The sequence below is a fragment of the Gastrolobium bilobum genome, unplaced genomic scaffold (genome assembly GCF_033153095.1).
Source record: "Gastrolobium bilobum isolate Gb01-03AN ecotype WA unplaced genomic scaffold, APGP_CSIRO_Gbil_v1 utg9368, whole genome shotgun sequence".
NCBI classification, from domain to species: Eukaryota; Viridiplantae; Streptophyta; class Magnoliopsida; order Fabales; family Fabaceae; genus Gastrolobium; species Gastrolobium bilobum.
In genome coordinates, this window is record NW_026898673.1 from 428,567 (window position 1) to 447,837 (window position 19,271).

The window sequence follows — 19,271 nt, forward strand, 5'->3', positions numbered from 1 at the left end:
ATTACTTTATAGATAATTTTATATAAAAAAAAAATGTGTGAAGTTCATGTTTTTTTTCCCTCTTTTCGTCACATGAATCCACATACTTTTTTTGTATGTATTTTGATGAACATTAGATAAAATTATCTAAAGTAACTTTAAAAACTCTAGACTCTTCTTTAAAATTTAAACTTTCATCATCTTCTTGATTTGGTCATTATTGCATATATTATTTATTTTAATAATTTGACGTTAAATTGTGATAAAAAAAAATAGATAACAAACGAATGACTTTTATAAATAAGAACTAGAAATAAATTAATATCTCAACGCCAGGCACGCACAACCATCCAAACCATCGTCTTCCACGGTTCGACCATTGTATATGCATAACCTGATCATTAGAGTGTCATCACTTGCAATGTACATCTTCCAAATATTATTAAAATAAGAGGAAAATAATTATAGCTATATCTTATGCAGGATAGCTTAATTATAAACGGTTAATGATGAAGTTATGTTTTTTTATTCTTCTTCCCTTCCTTTTTCTTGGACAAAAATAGTGTTGTCTCTTAATACTGAAAAAAATTAAGAATTTTTAACAGCCAAAACCAAATTGGCAAGATCTGAACATTTTCATTATTTATATAAGTTTATTCTGTTATTAGGAGACAGTGTTTGGAGGCTATAAACAAAGCACATTTAATTATTGCCTCTGAGTTGTCTATATATAATTATGCCATTTAAAGCATCATTAAATTATTAAACCAGAGGCCAAGTAGAATCCATTATTATATATTGCCTAAAACCATGATATGCTAATATTTCAACCTATTTAATTATGACTTTAGGGCTCGTTTGGTGGAAGGATAAGATAAGAGTAGGATATGATATGAGGCTGATAATGGTAGGATATGATATAGGACTGATAAGCATATATCATGTCCTGTGTTTGATGAGCACCTGATTAGCAATCTGATAAAATTATGTAGAAGGAGAAAGAAGAGAGAGAAAACAAAATATAATGCAATAAATACAAATATATTGAGTAGCGTGGGGATATAGTGGATAGCGTGGGGGATATATTGAGTATCCAAAATTGATACTCTATCCTGTTGATTCCTAACATAGCTCCCTCCATAGGATAAAAAATCATGTATTGGATAGGATAAAATTAGACAATAGGATGAATCAATCATATAATATTGACCCACCAAACAAGAGATAAAAGTAGGATATGATAAGTTATCATATCCTATTTTTTTATCAGGTGCTCCAAACAGGTCCTTAATATTTTTATAGTGAATATGATAAATTATCTACATTCATTCTCAAAACGACGTCGTTTTAGATTTAAAGATTAAAAAATTATAATTAAAAAGACTATTATAACCCTAAAATAAATTATAATTATTAAAATATCTTTATTTTCTCCTCAAAATAATGTCGTTTTAAGTTCAATGTAAATAACTTACTTACATTGACTGCAGAAAAAATGAACCCTTAATTATTTGATGCAAATAAGGTATTCTCATTGAAGCATGACTAAGTCAATAAACTTTGATCAGTCATTATTGCTAATGCTTACAGAAATATAATCGAATGGCCAAGTACAACAAGTAAAAAATAAAATGTATCATAAGATCAGTATTTAATTTGGAAATAAGTATATAATAAGATGATATATACAACAAATTATGTTCAAAAACTCATTCAAATTAACCTGTACTCATGCAAGCATTATCTATCGGGTTTATTATCTATCATTTAACATGACCACAAAAATTTTCCTACACACACAACATTTTGTGGGGCCCGCAGCAAAAAAAAAAAAAACTTCGGCACGCAAAACGAATCTCTATAACATAACACAATCACTCTTCCTACCACATAACTCTTATAAAATCCTTATCTATAAGTTAGTTAAAAAAGAAATCGCCATCCCGTCAAACACTCTCTCTCGAGAACAAATGCACAAGGTTTAGGTGCAATGTCATATTTGTGGTAAATTGCATGGAAATGTCATGCAAGAAGGGAGCCAGATTGCCAGAACTAGTAAAAACATTATAAAATTAAAATAAAAGACCAGATAATCTTCGTTGCCTAATAGGTAGCTATATGCAGGTGTCATTATTTAGCAAATTAGAAGAATCAATCAAGCAACCCACCAGTGACCAGCCAAATTTGATATATATAATAATATGGGAAGGTATCATTACACCTTTTGTTTTCTTTATGATTGATGACTAGAGATTTTTTTATTTTCTTTTTTGTGGACACAAGGGCTAAGCCCCAGAGAAAAGAAAAACAACAAAAATAAAGACTCAAAAACCAAACCTATGTAAAGTGCCTGTAGAAGCTGCATCAGCTAGAATAAGGAAAAATAAATCAGGAGGGGGATCATGAAGAATAATAAAGGAATCATGAAGTTGACTCTTCAGGGGTAGATTAGCTAGCCAGTTGGCACATTGATTAGCTTTTCTATAGATATGTTGAAATTGAATCCTCCGATCCTTAGAAAGCCAAGCTTGTATACGCGTTATCAAATGGGACTCACGAGCAGCATTACCAGTTTTGGTGAGCACTGCAATTGCATTATTAGAATCATTTTCAAGAATTATTTTCCTCCGCCCTTTAGTCCAAGTCATTTCTAACCCTTTTAGAATACCCTATAATTTCGCCACCAGAGCAGAACATAAACCAATCTTATACGTAAATCCTCCCATCCAGTGACCAAATTGATTTCTTACTATACCCCCACATGCAGCTAAACCCGGATTTCCTCTTGACGCTCTATCAGTATTTATTTTTATCCAATCATTCTCTGGTGGATTTCATGAAATAGCTACCTCCGAAATACTACTCCTCGGAACAGATCCACTCTGATGCCGAAATGCTTCATTCACCTGTGATGCGAATGAAGTAATAATAGCAACCTTATTCATCCTAATATCAAAAGCTTGACCATGAACATACGCATTACGCCAGTTCCAGACTTATGAACATGTCACAAAAAAAATTGTTATCGAAGGGATATCCTTTAACTGGAAATGCTCCTTCATCAAATTACTTGAAAGCCATGAACTTAAATCTTCCCTATAAAAGTCCTTAGCTATACTCACGGGTAGCAACTCATCCCAGTCTTTTTACATAATCACAGTCTCTTATCGCATGAAGCACCATCTCATCAGACTCATGGCAAATTGAGCACACATTACTCGACATCCCCCAAGTCGCAGTGAAGCTTTTTGTTAGAAGTCGATGATGCAATACCTTCCACATGAACAATTTATACGCTGTGAACCCTTCCCTTTCCATAAAATCTTCCATTCTTTCATTTGCTGAATTGAGGACTGATTCATATCAGCCAAATAATCATATATTGCTTTTGTAGTGACACCTTGTAACAAAAAAGTTTGGGTTTAATGATATAATACAAATTACTGAAGAATTTAACTGTTAATCAAATTCTAGTGACTTATGCTTAATGATAAATATAATAAAGCAGGAAGACGCATTTTATATTAAAGAAAAAAAAGCCAAATTTGACTTGCTTGCGAGTCTTAATAATATAAAGTCTGGTTTCTAGAGCGTTTTGACCATTTTTTAAGTCAAAAACTATTTTTAAGCTAAATTTAAAAAAAAAAAAAAAAAATAAACGTTAAAAAGTGTTTGGTGATTAAATAAAGTTGCTTTCAGGATTTTGTAATGAGAAAATAATTTATTATTAAGAAATGATAAAGTTTATGAATACAAATTTAAAATAAGGATGAAACTGAAAAATAAATATAAAAATTTAAAAAAACTGATATATATATATATATATATATATATATATATATATATATATATTAAAAAACTTTTTTTGAAAGTTAAATTCTATTTTATTTATTAAAAGAAATTCTTTTTATGATAGGAATTTTTGTAAAATTATATTTGATGAAACTTCTTCTTAGGAGAAAAGGAATTATCAGAAGAAAAAATATTAATAGAAAAAACGTCCAAACGAATACTAATCAAGTTTGAAGAACACCCATGCCTCCTTGCCTCCACTTAATGCGTTGCATGCTGGTTCATACAACCGAGTGAGGTGCTAGTCTCATTTTAGAAGAGTGATGCAAACTTGAAAACAATCATGAGCAGAGTTGGTTAAAGGTGTGATTTATATTTCGTAGAAGTGTGGGTTCAAATTCTGTTGGTTGATATAAGAATTTTGATGGTGAATGATATATAATCTTCAGAAATTTTGAATGGGGGTGTTTGGTTGAGAAATTTTTTTTTGAATACTAGGAAAATGTGATTGATAAGGAAATTGTTAGAAAGTGAGTTTGGTAGAAAAATGTAAAAAAAATTATTTGGTTGGAAAAAATTTTACCGAAAAAATTGGGTTAAAAGAGATAACATTGTCATTATTTTTATCACCTTTTTCTCACTTTTTTTTTTTTGATAACATCCTTTTTCTCACTTTCTCCAGCTATATATGCAATACCATGTTCAAGTTGATAAACTTCCACGGTGCATTTTGTGCATTTCATTCTCAATTGCTAGGTAAAAGAAATTGGTAAGCAAATTTTTAAAAACTATCAACCAAACAAAGACACCATCAATTCCCAATTTCAAATAGATGGACATCACCAAAAATTTCAACCAAACACTACCAGAGAGATTAGAGAATTTTTCCTACCCTAATAAGATACTAATATTTAATCTCACTTAAATTTTTTTATTAAAAAAAAAAAGAGTGATGCAAATTTGAACCAACCAATGGGTAGCGGGGGTCAGAGTGATGGGTCGGGTATGGTTCACTGGCTTGGTGCTATCATGAACCATGATTGAAACTGTCTCCTGGCTGACCAGTGGGTATCATCCAAAACGGGTCCCCCCTAGGGACTCTCTTCCATGCATGGGCATTTTTGTAATTATATTCAGGGGATGGTAATGCCACAAAACAAATTCAAATGCTAATTTATAGGGTGAAGGTAAATGGTATATGTACTCGCGCATATTTTTTTTAGAATATAACGCCACGATATATTATAGGATAGGATAAGGGCCAATAATATAGTATCTGATTATATAAGATTGATTTGATTAAATTTTAATATTATTTAAGAAAAAGTTGACCAATGTTCCTATGGTTTGCTTCAGAATCATTTATGCCTCTGTGGTTTTTTCTTATCACATATGCTCCTATGTGCTTTGTAAAAAATAAGAAATCACAGGGGTATATGTGATAAAAAACATACCCTTTTACAAACCACATGAACATATGTGATAGAAAAAATCACAGGAGCATAAATGATTCTGAAGCAAACCACAGGAGCATTGGTGAACTTTGCCTTATTATTTAATATTTAATTGATATTATATAAGATAATATCATTTAATATTTGGCAATACACTGTATAATATTAGATAGGATAAAAATAAATATTTTTGGTAAAATATCATTTAATAAAGAATTTATATATATTTTTCAAATATGTCATATGATATTAATTTTTATAAAAACTTATTGATTATTGTGTCCAAAAAATATTATTTTTTATAGTAAATTTTTCAATATTTTAAAAATTATTTTTTATTTTAATATATTAATATTAAAATAATATATTAATTCTTGAAAATTTCATTGATTAGCAATAGTAATACATCAACTCTTTATCTAGTCTAATCTCACTCCTTAAGCCCGATTAAGTTACATATCATTTTAATGTATTAAGGAATTATATTGTATAAAATTATACCGAGTTATACTATACGATTGTCATACCAAATAACTAAAAATATTATAAGTTCATAACATATGATATAAACTTATATTATCAGACCTTATACATCACACCAAACAAATTGTAAGTATCTTGATTAATTGTTAAATTTTATTAAGTATTAACTGTTCTTATTAAATTTAAAATTTATTATTAAAATTAATAATCAATAAATATTTTAAAAACTTTAAGGTATTAAATTAAAAAAATTGTTGTCATTTTCAGTTAGAGTTTTACGTTACGTTACTAATTGTAAATGACATGTGATGTGGGTTCGAGGTAAGTGACGTGGGTTTTAAAAAATTAAAAATTAATATTTTTATATAAAAGAAGAAATGAAATGAAGTGGGACCGGTTATTATTAGGTTGACGTAAGCCAATGGTAAAGGATTTTAGTGATATGTGATGGCACAGTTGACAGTTCTACAGACGGGTCCGTGAACTTCCCACTGCCGTTTCTGTAGTCATTTTTTTAATTAAAAAAAGGCCCCCAGGCCCCTGTTACCAAAAACAATAAAAAAAATAAAAAGGGCCCCGCGCAAATGACCCTTTCAAATTTCACTTCTTGAGTTCTTGATTTTTTTTGTTTTTTTGTTTTTTATTTTTTGTGGAATCTTGGTACCTCTATTTCTTCATGACATGATTATTATTTTAAATGAGTATTTTTTTTTAACTTTTTGAAATAAAAGGTAGAAAATAAAACGTTATCATTTAATCTATCTTTTTTATATAAAAATTACAACACTCTCGATTTATTTTCTTTAATTTCTTTCTTTCTAAATTCAGACATAGCCTAGTGGTCCTTCAAATTTTAACAAAGGTCGTATGAGATTTATTTATTTATTTATTTTGAGTTTCCTTTAAATATTTATTTATAAATTTGTGATGATTTAAATGCATTCTTATTTGTAAGTGTCATTGTTTAACTCATACAATCCATTTTTATATAATTTTAAATCTAAATTTCAATAAAAATTTATTTACTTTTAAAATTTTTAAATTATCATATCTAAAAATGTGAGTATAATTGTGTGGTGTGCTGTACAATTCTTTACGTACTATACTTCGCTCTGAATCAAAATGATAAAATCCAATTATCCTGTTTGCATTTAATACCTTATATCATCGCAAATAAAGTCCTCCTTTCATTAGCTTTATTCTTCTGCAACTATGAATCAAACTCGTTTCGAAACTCTTCCTATCTTATATAGTTATATGAATACTAATCCCCATCATAGAAATGCGGCTTTAATTTATAGTGACAACTTAGAGTGAGAGTAAGATGTAATAATCCACCCTAAGTCCCTAATATATTAAATTGGAATACTATTTTAAGATTTGAGAGCGATTTATTTTTCTAACCTATTTTTTTATTAAAAATATATATGTTTTTTTTATTTTATAAATTTAAATCAATTTTTTTAAAATAAATTATTCATTTTTTATTGATTAAAATAATTTTATTTTAATTTCTTTTACTTTTTACTGAGTTAAATATATATTTAGTTTATTTTTTAAATAACTTTTTAATTTATTTGTAATTTTGACAAAATTTAAAATAATCATATTATGCATAAAATACTTATTAGTAAAGGAAAAATCAAAGGATTACTAAAAAAGAAGAAGAAGGAAAAACCAAAGGAATTAAATAAAAAGAATGTACTTAATAATAACAATACTGAATTAAGAAAAAAAATCGCATTTCCGGACAGATGCAACATGCAAGTCCTTCTGCATAAATATTGACAGAGGTTATTTCATTTTTATTTATATAAAGATTAAATGGTTTATTTTTTTTACAATATTTTTTGGTAACAACATAATTAATTGAGTGAATTTAATTACGAATATTGTCTACTAATATAATATTTAAGCAAAAGTGAAAAGTATGTGTCGAGGCTTCTACAATATTAAAAACTTAACGGAACAATTTCATTAGGACCTCAAATGTATAAAGAGTATGTGAATATCTCGTAATATAAAAAAAAACATTAGCATTAAATTTTTAACTTTGTTAAAAAAAAATAATTCGTCGATAGTATAATTTTTTTATACTTTTGATATAACAAAATTAAATGTAAATTTATTTTTTAATAAAAAATTATAATCTAAAATTAATTACTATATATATACATGCAATAAAATAAGAGAAAAATATTTGTCATTTTAAATGACATAAAGTTATGTCATTTTAACAGAGAGATAGACACAAAATAAATTTTTTTATTTAAATTTTAAATTAAAAAAACCACTCACTTTATCTCTCCTATTATTTTTATTTTTTGTGTCTATCTCTCTTCTAAAATGACATAATTTATGTCATTTAAAATGACAAACACCAAGCTCATAAAATAATATAATATATATGAAAATATCGCACTATGTAATCATTTATATTGTTTTAGGTGTAAATAAAATATCATAAATATTCAAAAAAATAAAATTCAAATATCTTGTCTGAATAACCATAATATATTGATGAAATAAGTAGAATATTTTTATTAATATAACTCAGTTGCAAGTTTCTATAAAAAAAAAATTTAAATTTTTTGTCAATAGTAAATCTCCTTTTTTTTATAAGAAAATTTTTACCCTGATATACGTATCATTTGTTTATAAACTGTTTGTATTAAATAAAGATGTGACAGGGGCATCTTCTAATTTAAAGTCTCGTGAGTGCCTCTATTTATGATGTGAGCCTGCTATTATAATTATGCGAGTAATGTTTGTTGTTTTAAAAGATGTATAATTATGTTATTTTAATTAAAATTATAATATTTTATAGTAAGCAAAAGAATTATATAATATAAATTATGATAAAAGAAAGTAATAATTTATTTTAATTTAAATATTAAATAAAAAGTAATCATTTTAACTAAAATAACTGTAGAGAATAATTTCTCCCCCTAATTATATACTCCCCTAACATCCATTGTTGCTGAGTGAGTTGAGAGTGAGAGACAACGATAGCCGATCGGAAATTCCACTCACATAACGCCATCTTACCTTTGTTTTGTGACACAAACAAGCCAGAAAGAGACACTAATATAATATAGCACTTGACTACCATAAACTGCTATTACTTAGACCATAGTGTGGTTTTATTTTTAATTTTTTTTGGAAAAAATATGTATCATTTTGAAGAATATAAAATTGTGTCATTTTAAGTTAGAGAAAAAAATAAATCGTGGGTGAGAGAATGGGTGAATCCTACATCTTTGTGTAAGAACGAAAGGATATAAAGTGTGTCATTTAAAATGACACACTTTTTTCTCTTATTTTTTTATATTTCTATCAATTCATCGTTTTATGATTAATCCGATATGCTTAAGAATTTAAACTCTTTATCAAAAATAATATTTAAAAGCATGAATCACATATTTTCTGACGCTCAGTTGCTCAATTTCCATCAACCGAATTACAATCCTTTAGTACATTAAAACCACTGATTTCTCCTCAACTAACACAAAATAATTTGATTTTAAAAAAAAAAAAACTACCGATTCTAAAGCACACAGATCTTTATAAGAATCCACCAACCGGTTATTCCCACGACAAACCGCTTTCTCTCTTATGTTGTTTGTGTCCTTTGCTTCTTCTCCCTTTCTCTGTCCTCCTCTCTTCAACTTCATGCCAATTTTTCAGGGGCTCATGATGGAAGGCTGAATTAGTGGGCAAATAAAGAGCAAGAAAGAGTACAGTGAAAAAAGATAACCCCACTAGTCATAAAAGGGAGAAGATAGAAAAAGAGAGGGACTTTATGAATTATCATCACCGTTTCTTTTAATTTAATTTTATTTCAATTTGTTTTTTAAATTTTTTTTTTTTTTATGTTTTTGGTGCTGAAGTGGGATTATAGGGACCAGTTTTTTGGTTTTACTCTTGTTGGTCTTTGGCTTTTTATTTGTTACACATTAATAATTTATGCTTAAATAGAAGTCCAAGACACAAATGTAAAGGATTGAAAGGGAGAAATAAAGGTAGCCAAAAGAAGGAACAAAAATACAAACTCTTCTTTGTTCTGCTGTCTGATGCATGCACGTCTGGTCCTTTGATCATGACCAGTGAGAGTCTCTGCATGTCGTTTTTGAGCCCCATCGTGATTCTATTCTGAGAAACAGGAGAAGGAAGGGCGAGATAGCCGGGGAAAAGGCCACCCTTCTTTTTTTTTTTCCCTTCTTTTTTCTATATTTGTTTTCCCAATTTCTCTCAGTGGTTTAGGAATGGAAGTCACAGAGGTTTAAGATCAGGGAGAGAGATAGAGAGAGAGAAGTTTCAATTCATGGGAACTTGTTTCGTAATTCCTGGTTTCTGTCTTTCCTTAGAATGGTGGATTTGATTGCAGTTTTTCCCTTTACTTCCAAAAATTGTATCACAGCTTCAAGCCTTCAAAATTTCATAGCCTGTAATACTTCTGCAGTGAAGCTTCAAGATAGTTTTGATATTGTCTCCTTAAATTCATTGCAGTGTCTCTGTGACAACCTTGTCCTTTCAGGTGATTCCTATAATCTCTTTGTCTCAAACACACACACACACAAACAAGCATGTAAAAATAAGCACTACAACTTAACAAGGTTCTAAATTTCTGGGATATTCTGTGTGTCTTGGTTCCACAGTGGGAAGCATCAAACAAAGCAAGCTATGCTGAGGAAGAGATCTAGAGCAACAGCTAGTGACAAGCTCTAATGGCAGATTCTAGTTCCTCAACATCTCCCGCAGAAAAGTACAAGAAATCGGCTTCATCTTTCTTCGGTTCTCCAAGATTGTTCACCAATTTCACATCAAAAGGTTTCCATGAAACTGAAACTATGATGAGCCCTACCTCCATACTAGACAGCAAGCCGAGTGGCTTCAAGAACCCCTTCTGGTCTGAAACAAACAGCCCCAGAACCCCAGGGGTTGAACACAAGCGTTACTGGGATAAATTGGATTCAAAAGGCGTTGGTCTTGGCCTAGTTGATGCTCTTGTTGATGAAAAACATGGTGAAGTAACATCAAAACCAGAGAGCCGAATGGTTCTGTTTGGTTCCCAGCTTAAGATTCAGATTCCTCTCTTGCCACCAGCAAACCTTTCTCCATCCGAATCACCCAAATCCAGAGCTGATTTTGGCATCAAGATAAGAACTTCTCAATTGGGTTCTTCCTCTGGAAGCTTTTCTCCATCTCCTGTGGATAAATCTGCATCTGGGTGTGCCAATCCTGCCCTTGAAACCTCCAATTCTCATCGAGTTTTCGCAGGGTGTCTCTCTGCAAGCGAAATGGAGCTCTCTGAAGACTACACTCGCGTGATTTGCCACGGGCCCAATCCAAGAACTACTCATATATTTGATAACTGCATCATAGAGAGTAGCTCCTTTGATTTTGGGTACTCTGCTTTTGCCAAGGAAAATGGTTGCTTTCCTGATCACACCACCTATCCCTCTGAGAGCTTTCTGAGCATATGTTTTTACTGCAAAAAGAATCTTGGGCAGGGTAAAGACATCTACATGTACAGGTAATTGCTTAATATTTTTATCCCCATGGATGATAAATTCTTTGGTGTTGATATGATATTTGTCACGTTTTCAATTTTTTTTTAAATGCAAATTTGGTTGGCATGTGGAATTTGAGACTTGAATTAACAGAAAATTTGGCTCATTTACGTGGTGCAAACTTAATTTAATCTGTGAGCATCAAAGGGTACAGTTTTAATATGTTTCAGCAGGAAAATAAATTTGATATCATAATGAATAAGGCTAATCTTATCTGGCTATTTTTTTCTAAGTAATTCAGTATCATTTTGTCTTCTTTGGATCTTTGGGTTTTAGTCCTATCTCTCATTGGTCAATAACCATTCTCACCCCTTCTCTCAAAACAACAAAAATTGGGAATTTGTGAATTAAGTATTGCAAGCTAATTAAACTCTATTCATTTACTATTTTAGTCAACTCAGAAGATGGTTGTTATTTTGTTATAAAATATGTTTCTTCAATGGTATTTAATGATGACTACAAATTCTTCTAGTTTGGATTAAAAAAAAAAAAAAAAACTGGTTATGAATCAAAGTGAAAGTATGCTTTGCTAATTTGTGTATGATTAGAATCATCCCTGAAAAGAATGGTAATAAATCCAACAGATCTTAAATCTAGTTGCATGATGTTGTATTGCAGGGGTGAGAGGGCATTTTGCAGCCATGAATGCCGTTATGAGGGGATGCTGTTGGAGGAGGGGGTAAGCAAATTGGAAGCCGATGATGTTTATGGGACTTAGTTCCATTCCTTTTGCCCCTCACCAATCCAAAACCATTCCCATCTTTGCTTCAAAGGGCTTAGAATAACACCCTCTTCATTTTGAGTTACATAGGTTAATTTCTAGGACACAAAACAGTCCTTGGAAATCCTGGATCACTGTACCTGGTTTTGCTCTTTCTGCTTCTCACCCTCTCTGGGATAACTGCGCAGAAGATAGAGAGGAATTGAAAGGATGAGATACTGTAGAGGTTATTTTTGTTGAAATAATGGATTAGGGGATTGTTGTTGGGATATCCACAGTTTTTGTGTTTCAACTCATAGTAATGATAATGTTGTATTACTTGAGCTTACATTATCTTTGTTTATTGTTTATAAAATATTCCACAGTAATGATACTATAATCACCCACATAGGACCAATGACATCATCTCAAGCTGATTCTTTTCTTTTCATATTGTTTGATTGTTTGTCCTTTTAGCATATTTAGTTATTTACAGTTCATGCTTATAGGGGAGAGCCATTGTGCAGAGCGGTTTTTTTAAGATAATCTGTACAATTGTGTATCGTTTTGAGGGACTGATGCACATGTTGTTAGTTCTACAAGGGAACAGCTTTCTGACTTGTTCAGGGGAATGATTCTGTGACATTTCTAAAGGGAGAATTAGAATAAGTGGACCAATTTGTGCTAATGTGGTTAGTGGTTGCCCTTATTTAGTTGAATTTTATTTTTGGAGGTAAAGTAAAACACATCTTTATGTTCACCAAAAAAAAAAAAAAACATCTTTATCGTTTTTTATATTTCTTATATTTAGAAACTTGCAATTTATTTTAAGCATGATTCGGCAAGCCATACAAATATTTCTGCTTCCAGTACACACAACACAAACTTTTTTCTTTTAATTTAATAATCAATTATCGTATGATGAATTCATTTTTTTTTTTTGGTAAAAGTATAATGAATTCATTTTAAAATTAATCACGATTGAATTAGTTTTATTGATGTATTACAATTGAAAAGTGATTTTAATATAATTTTTTTCTTTAAATTTTTACACATTATATTTATGCAATAAATTAATAAAATAACTACAAAATGATTTATAAAGAAGGGTAAAAAAAGGTTGTGAAATAATAAAAAATAAAAAATAAAAGAATATTATAACATTTAGAAGATAAAAAATTGTTTGAATTTTTTTTTTAATCAATAGCTTTTAATTTTAAACATATTACTTTTCGAACAAATAGCTTTTTATTTAATAAAAAGTTGTTATGCTTTTTACCAACAAAAAAAAAAAGTTGTTATGCTGAGTAATTAATATTTATCAAACATGTACCTAAGGGTGTAAATAGGCTAGGCTGGGTTAAGTTTTGACTTAAATAGACTAGATTTGTGTAAAAAATATTGGGAATGGCTAGGCCTGTGTAAAAAATATTGGGAATGACCTGACCTGTTAGTTTGTGTAGGCCTTAAAATTATAAGTCTGTCATTACTTGTATTTAAAAAATAAAAATCTTGGCCTAAGCCTGTTAACCTATTAAACATTCAACAATTAAAAGAATAATTAAAATAATATTACTTTATTATTCAAAATTATTAAAATAATAATTTTATTTGTTTGATTTAAAATAAATAATATGATATAGGCCGGCCTGTAGGCTTATAGACCCGACATGTATAAAAAAAGCTTATAGACTGTTTTCTAAATAGGTTTTTTTAAAAGTCTAAGTCTGTTTTATTTTACTATTTATAATAAATCAAGTTTGACCTAATATAGACTAAGCCATAGAGTCCTGTAGACCAACTTAACCCATTTATACCCCTACATGTACTCGTACCTATGAGATTTTGCTTATGATTTTTTTAAAAGTACTTTTGTTTTTGGAAAAAATTTGAATGACCTTCCTTGTGGATTTTTTTTTTTTGGTATACTTTTCTAGGAAGTGCAACACGAGAATTTTCCAAGAGGTCACCCATCCTAGTACTACTCTTGTCCAAACACACTTAACTGCGGAGTTCTAATGGAATCCGGTGCATTAGTGCTGATATGATCGCACCTCCTTCCTTGTGGATTTTATTACGTGGTAATTCAATTTTATTGATTGAAGGAAAAATAGAAAGATTTCAATATTTTTTTGTCCTGTGAGGAGAGAAAGGTAAGACTAAAGACGATGATAGTTAAAATCTCGATTTAAATATGTGATTTTATGATTTTACAAATTTTTTTAATCAAAATGATTACATCAAAATTTTAAATGCTTTTACGTTTTTACGATTTTTTTACGTTAGAATTTTACGTTGTACGATTTTTTATCTTCCTTTCGATTTTAGGTAAAATTCCGATTTTAACTACCATGCTAAAGACAAATAAAAAATTATATATATATTTTTTATACCATCCAATACAAATTGTTTTTTTTTTTTTTTTGGAATTGGTATATGTGAAAAAGAAATTATAAAAGTAACATCAGTTTTCGCATGTGATCCGCAGGGACCTGACTCAAATCATGACAAACTTGTTAATTGATTATTAAGTTATAATAATAATAATAATAATAAGCTGAGAGATGAAGTCTAATTTTATGAAGTATGGGTAACAATTTTGTTAAAGTCTAGGTCTGAAAATGTTTTCATTTTGAGTTAATCTTTAATGTACATTTGTTTGGATGAATATTTTTTCTTCCAATTTTTTTTTAAAAAAATTCTTCTCCCTATATATGGATATGATTTACAAATTTTTTATTTACAAACTACACTAAATATGTCCGGTCACACTTCAATCAAGAGTGTATGACTGACATACTTAGTGTAATTTGTAAAAAAAATTTGTAAACGGATCTTTTCCCTATGAATATTTACATGTCTGTTTTTTTAAAAAGTAAAAATTTAAAAAAAAGTCAAAAACTTAATTTTTTTTTCTCAACTTAATTTTTCACTTAAAAAAAAAACATTAAAAGTTAACTTTTTTTTTTCGAAATTTAGATTTGTCCTAACCTTAACCTAATCAGTCTCATCTCTATCGCCGTTACCACCATCATTGCTACTGTTGTTGTTGCCACCATCACTACCTAGTTTTTGTTGCCATGCCATTATCGCTGCCATCAACATCACTCCACCTCTCTATTATTGCAACCACCACCATACTATGGCCATCTCCATTGCCTCTGCCACTACCAAATCTCGTTCCCATGATTTATTTTCACATATCTTGTATAGTAATTTAATTTATACATAAAAATGCTTTTATATGTTATCAAAAAAAAAAAAATGCTTTTATAATGTTAACATCTAAATAATATGTTTAATTCAAAGTGTTTTTCACGTATTACATCCAAACATAAAATAATTTTAACTTTTAAAACAATCATTCTAAAATAAGTAATACATATAACTATTTTTCCAAAATACCATCCAAACGGGCGTGTAAAAAAACAGTTGTCTTCTGTTCATATTTTTCTTTTTATGAAATTGAATTTGTTAATAATTATATATAAGATATTAAATACAATTAAATAAATATAAATTTAAAAATATTAATAATACGAGAATAAATCTTTTCATGTAACACGAGATTATGTGAAAAGATTTAAAATACCTACACAAAAATTAATTTGATAGGAGAGTGCATTATGATAAATGATAAAAAAAATAAAAATTGTTTGTTGAATACATACAGCGATTCGTAACTATTATTATTATTTTATACTCTCATTCAATTTTACTCTTTAATATTTATATTAATGCTCATAACAAGAGTCGATTCAGCTGATAAGACCAAACAACGTTGGTAAAAAAAAGGCTTGAGTTTAATTATTCATTCTCCCGTCGTCCTAAAAACTCAATATAAAAATCAATTTCAATTTGTATTAAAAAAAAATCAATTTCAATGATGATTTTTTATTAATTTTGTTTTTAAATATTTATCTATTTATTATTATTTTTCTTTCACTAGATTAACTTTGTTGATTTTTGAATATATATTAAGGATGGAATTATTGTAATTCACAATTTTTTATTGTAATTTCTCAAATTATTGTTAAAGATAATTTTTTTATTCTTTATTTTCATTTAATTAAAGATGATTTAAGAAATTAAAGTAATTAATAAATAGTGTAAATAAATAAATTCGTACTTAAAACAAAATTGTCATTGTCTCAGATTAATTAATGTGGCGGTTGCATCACCCCTCTCCAATTTTAGGCTTCCTGCCCCCTCTTTTCTTTCATTAAAAAAGAAAAAAAAAACTTATTATTTTGAAAAATATTAAATGAATAAAAATGTAGTTGCAAATTCTTGTTAGTTTCTCAATTATTGTTGTTAGATGCATAATAAAAGGTTTTACAAACTTTATTTATTACTATTTATTTTATTAAAAAAAATTCTCTGTACATAAATTTTCTGTAGCTGCATCATTTCCTAGGGGAGTGGTAAGTTATTGCTTGTGATGATAGTACGAAAGACAACTAAAAGTGATAGATTTAAGCATTACTCTCTCTCTCTCTTAATTTTTTTTTTAGCATTAAAGAGATGTTTGGTTGAAAAGAAATTTTTTTTATCATGATAATATGATGAAAAAATAAGTTTTTCGAGAATGTTACCAAAAAGTTATTTGGTTGACCAAAATATTTTTGAAAATATTGGGTTAATTTTCTTGATACTATGTTTAGTTATTTTTCTCTGAAAAATTAATTCCTATTTTTCCATCGTCTGAGATTCCTGAAATACCATCGTATGGGTTAATTGTCCGTCGTCTGGATAATATTTTTTGGTGGTATTTTGGTTTTGAAAATACACATAAAATGAAATTCAGTAAAAATAATTTTCCTGGGAATTTGTTTCTCAAATATGCTACCAAACATGAGATTTTAGGAAACTCACCCTCACTTTTGTAGATATCTAAAAATAATCCTCCTACCAAACATCTCCCAAAAGTATTTAAAGTTTGGGCAAATTTTGCTTAAATGTTAAAATTTAACCAATTAAATTTAGTTAGTTGAGTTAGTTGAGAAATATATTTTTATCAACTCAAATCAATCCAATTTAATTATAGTTGGGCTAGTTTGAGTTAGATTGATTTTGGTATTTTTTTTTATCAACTTTAATCAATCTAAAAATGCTGTTTATATTGAAATTTATTAAAAATAATCATAATAATTTTATTTTACATTAAAATATTTCTAAAAAAATTGTATTAATGGATTTATATTCAATCTAAGAGTATCCTAGTTAATATGGGATTTGTGAGCTGGCATGTCTATGAAAATAGACCATTATGTATAATGAAAAGGCTTAAGTTAATGTAAGTGGTGTGTATGTATAATGATAATAAGAAAGATCAAGATTTTAGAAGAATTATGCAAGACAATGAATAAATGTCATAGTCTCCAAGAGCTAATAGACCCCTTATGTGGATCTAGAATACTTTGAAGTTAGATTAATTCAAGTTGAACAAAAATCAATTCGATTCCTTAATTCAACACATAATTTATAAACTGATTTATGTCCAGTTAGTTGAATCATTTAAGTCATATCAAGCCAATAATCACTTTTAATTGCTTTGTTTTGTACACACTTATATTCAGATTTTGTTAGTTCAAATATTCCCAAGAAAATGTGATTGTCATTTTGTTGTGTACATTTTTATAATCGGTGGTGGAGCCATGCTGTGTATGGAGGAGAGCCTTGATTCCAACTTGTTTTTGAAAATTAGCTATGTTTTAATATAGTTAAATAATTGTGATTAAGTTTTTAGATAAAATTTAATATTAAATCTCACCTAAATTTTTGTTGACTCTAGCTGAATGAGCCCGCCCGCCACTGTTTATAATGTTATTGTTACTTATATCCCTAGGTAGCTAAGTAATACTCTTAGGGGTGTTTGGTTGGGAGCTTTTCAGCGGATATCTATCTTTCTCAAGTATGGCTTTTAAAAATACCATGTTTGTTTCAACGTTTTTCACCAAAAATCCATCTATCCAATTTGTCTGAATTTATAAGAAACATAGATATCCACACTGTTTAGAAACCCAATTTGAAGGTGAGATTTTTCGGAAAACCGGTTATCTGGCTTTTAATGCACTGTTGATTTCATAAAGTTACCTAATTTTTTCCTAGTAAAATTTTTTCCCACCTAGCTGAATGAGCCCGCCCGCCACTGTTTATAATGTTATTGTTACTTATATCCCTAGGTACCTAAGTAATACTCTTAGGGGGTGTTTGGTTGGGAGCTTTTCAGCGGATATCTATCTTTCTCAATTATGGCTTTTAAAAATACCATGTTTGTTTCAACGTTTTTCACCAAAAACCCATCTATCCAATTTGTCTGGATTTATGAGAAACATAGATATCCACACTGTTTAGAAACCCAATTTGAAGGTGAGATTTTTCGGAAAACCGGTTATCTGGCTTTTAATGCACTGTTGATTTCATAAAGTTACCTAATTTTTTTCCACTAAATTTTTTTCCCACCAAACAACTTTTTTTTACATTTTTTCTACCTATCTCACTTTATCTATCTTTCCAATCATTTCTCTATCTATCTAATTTCCCTACTATTCCAAAAAAAATTCCTGAACCAAACGCCCCTTTAGGGTTGTTTGGCAGGAAGCAAAAAAAATTTTGCCCTGGAAATAGTAGTATGGAAAATAAGTTTGCGATATTTGGTAGGGGAAAGATCTAAATTGAATACCGAAAAAAAGGTCTCCCGTCCAAATATTTTTCACATGAAAACGTTATGATGTTTTGCCATTCATAACATGGAATAAAAATTTGACCACACGGGAGGAAAGTAAATAAAATTTTATGAGACAAAAACACCCTTATCAAGTTTGGATATGCATCTTGTAGCATCCACCCTATGTTCTCAGCAAACCAACAAGCGTTGAGGGTTGGGGTTGGGGTTGGTGGGTGTCCATAGCTTCGCTATACAGGAGGTGCAGATGGTGTGTCTGGTGGACGGAAAGGTCTGGCACAAGGACAAATTGGCAGTGTTCAGGAGATCTCCGGCAACCCTAATGCCAGATCCACGAAGAGATGTGACAGAAATTGAACGCAAAGAAGCAAACGAACGTGGAGAGAGGGAGAGAGAGACAGAGAGCGAAAGAGATTTTGTTCTGCAGAAATAAATTATGAACGTTTGATGACAGGATAAATTCAACAAATTTTCAAATTTGTGGGCACTTTATTAATTTTGGATAAGATTCTCACTATTTTTTTATCATCAACCAAACATAGTCACTAAAAATTAGCACAAGATTCTCGGAAAAAATTTTGGTCTATCAAACATCTTTTCCT

At 29.3% G+C, this 19,271-nt stretch overlaps 1 protein-coding gene and 1 non-coding gene across 2 annotated transcripts; one reads left to right on the plus strand and one right to left on the minus strand.

Moving 5' to 3' along the window:
• Window positions 1-10,391: 10,391 nt before the first annotated feature.
• LOC133318189 (FCS-Like Zinc finger 8-like) lies at window positions 10,392-12,408 on the plus strand. Its single transcript, XM_061520173.1, is given in 3 exon segments — window positions 10,392-10,422; window positions 10,425-11,244; window positions 11,900-12,408. Coding segments are annotated over 3 exon segments (951 nt in total). The 3' UTR covers window positions 12,000-12,408.
• Window positions 12,409-13,918: 1,510 nt separating this feature from the next.
• Window positions 13,919-14,037, minus strand: LOC133318230 (5S ribosomal RNA). The gene has a single exon (XR_009752443.1). It is a non-coding gene; the product is annotated as a 5S ribosomal RNA (ribosomal RNA).
• Between the last annotated feature and the right edge of the window lie 5,234 nt (window positions 14,038-19,271).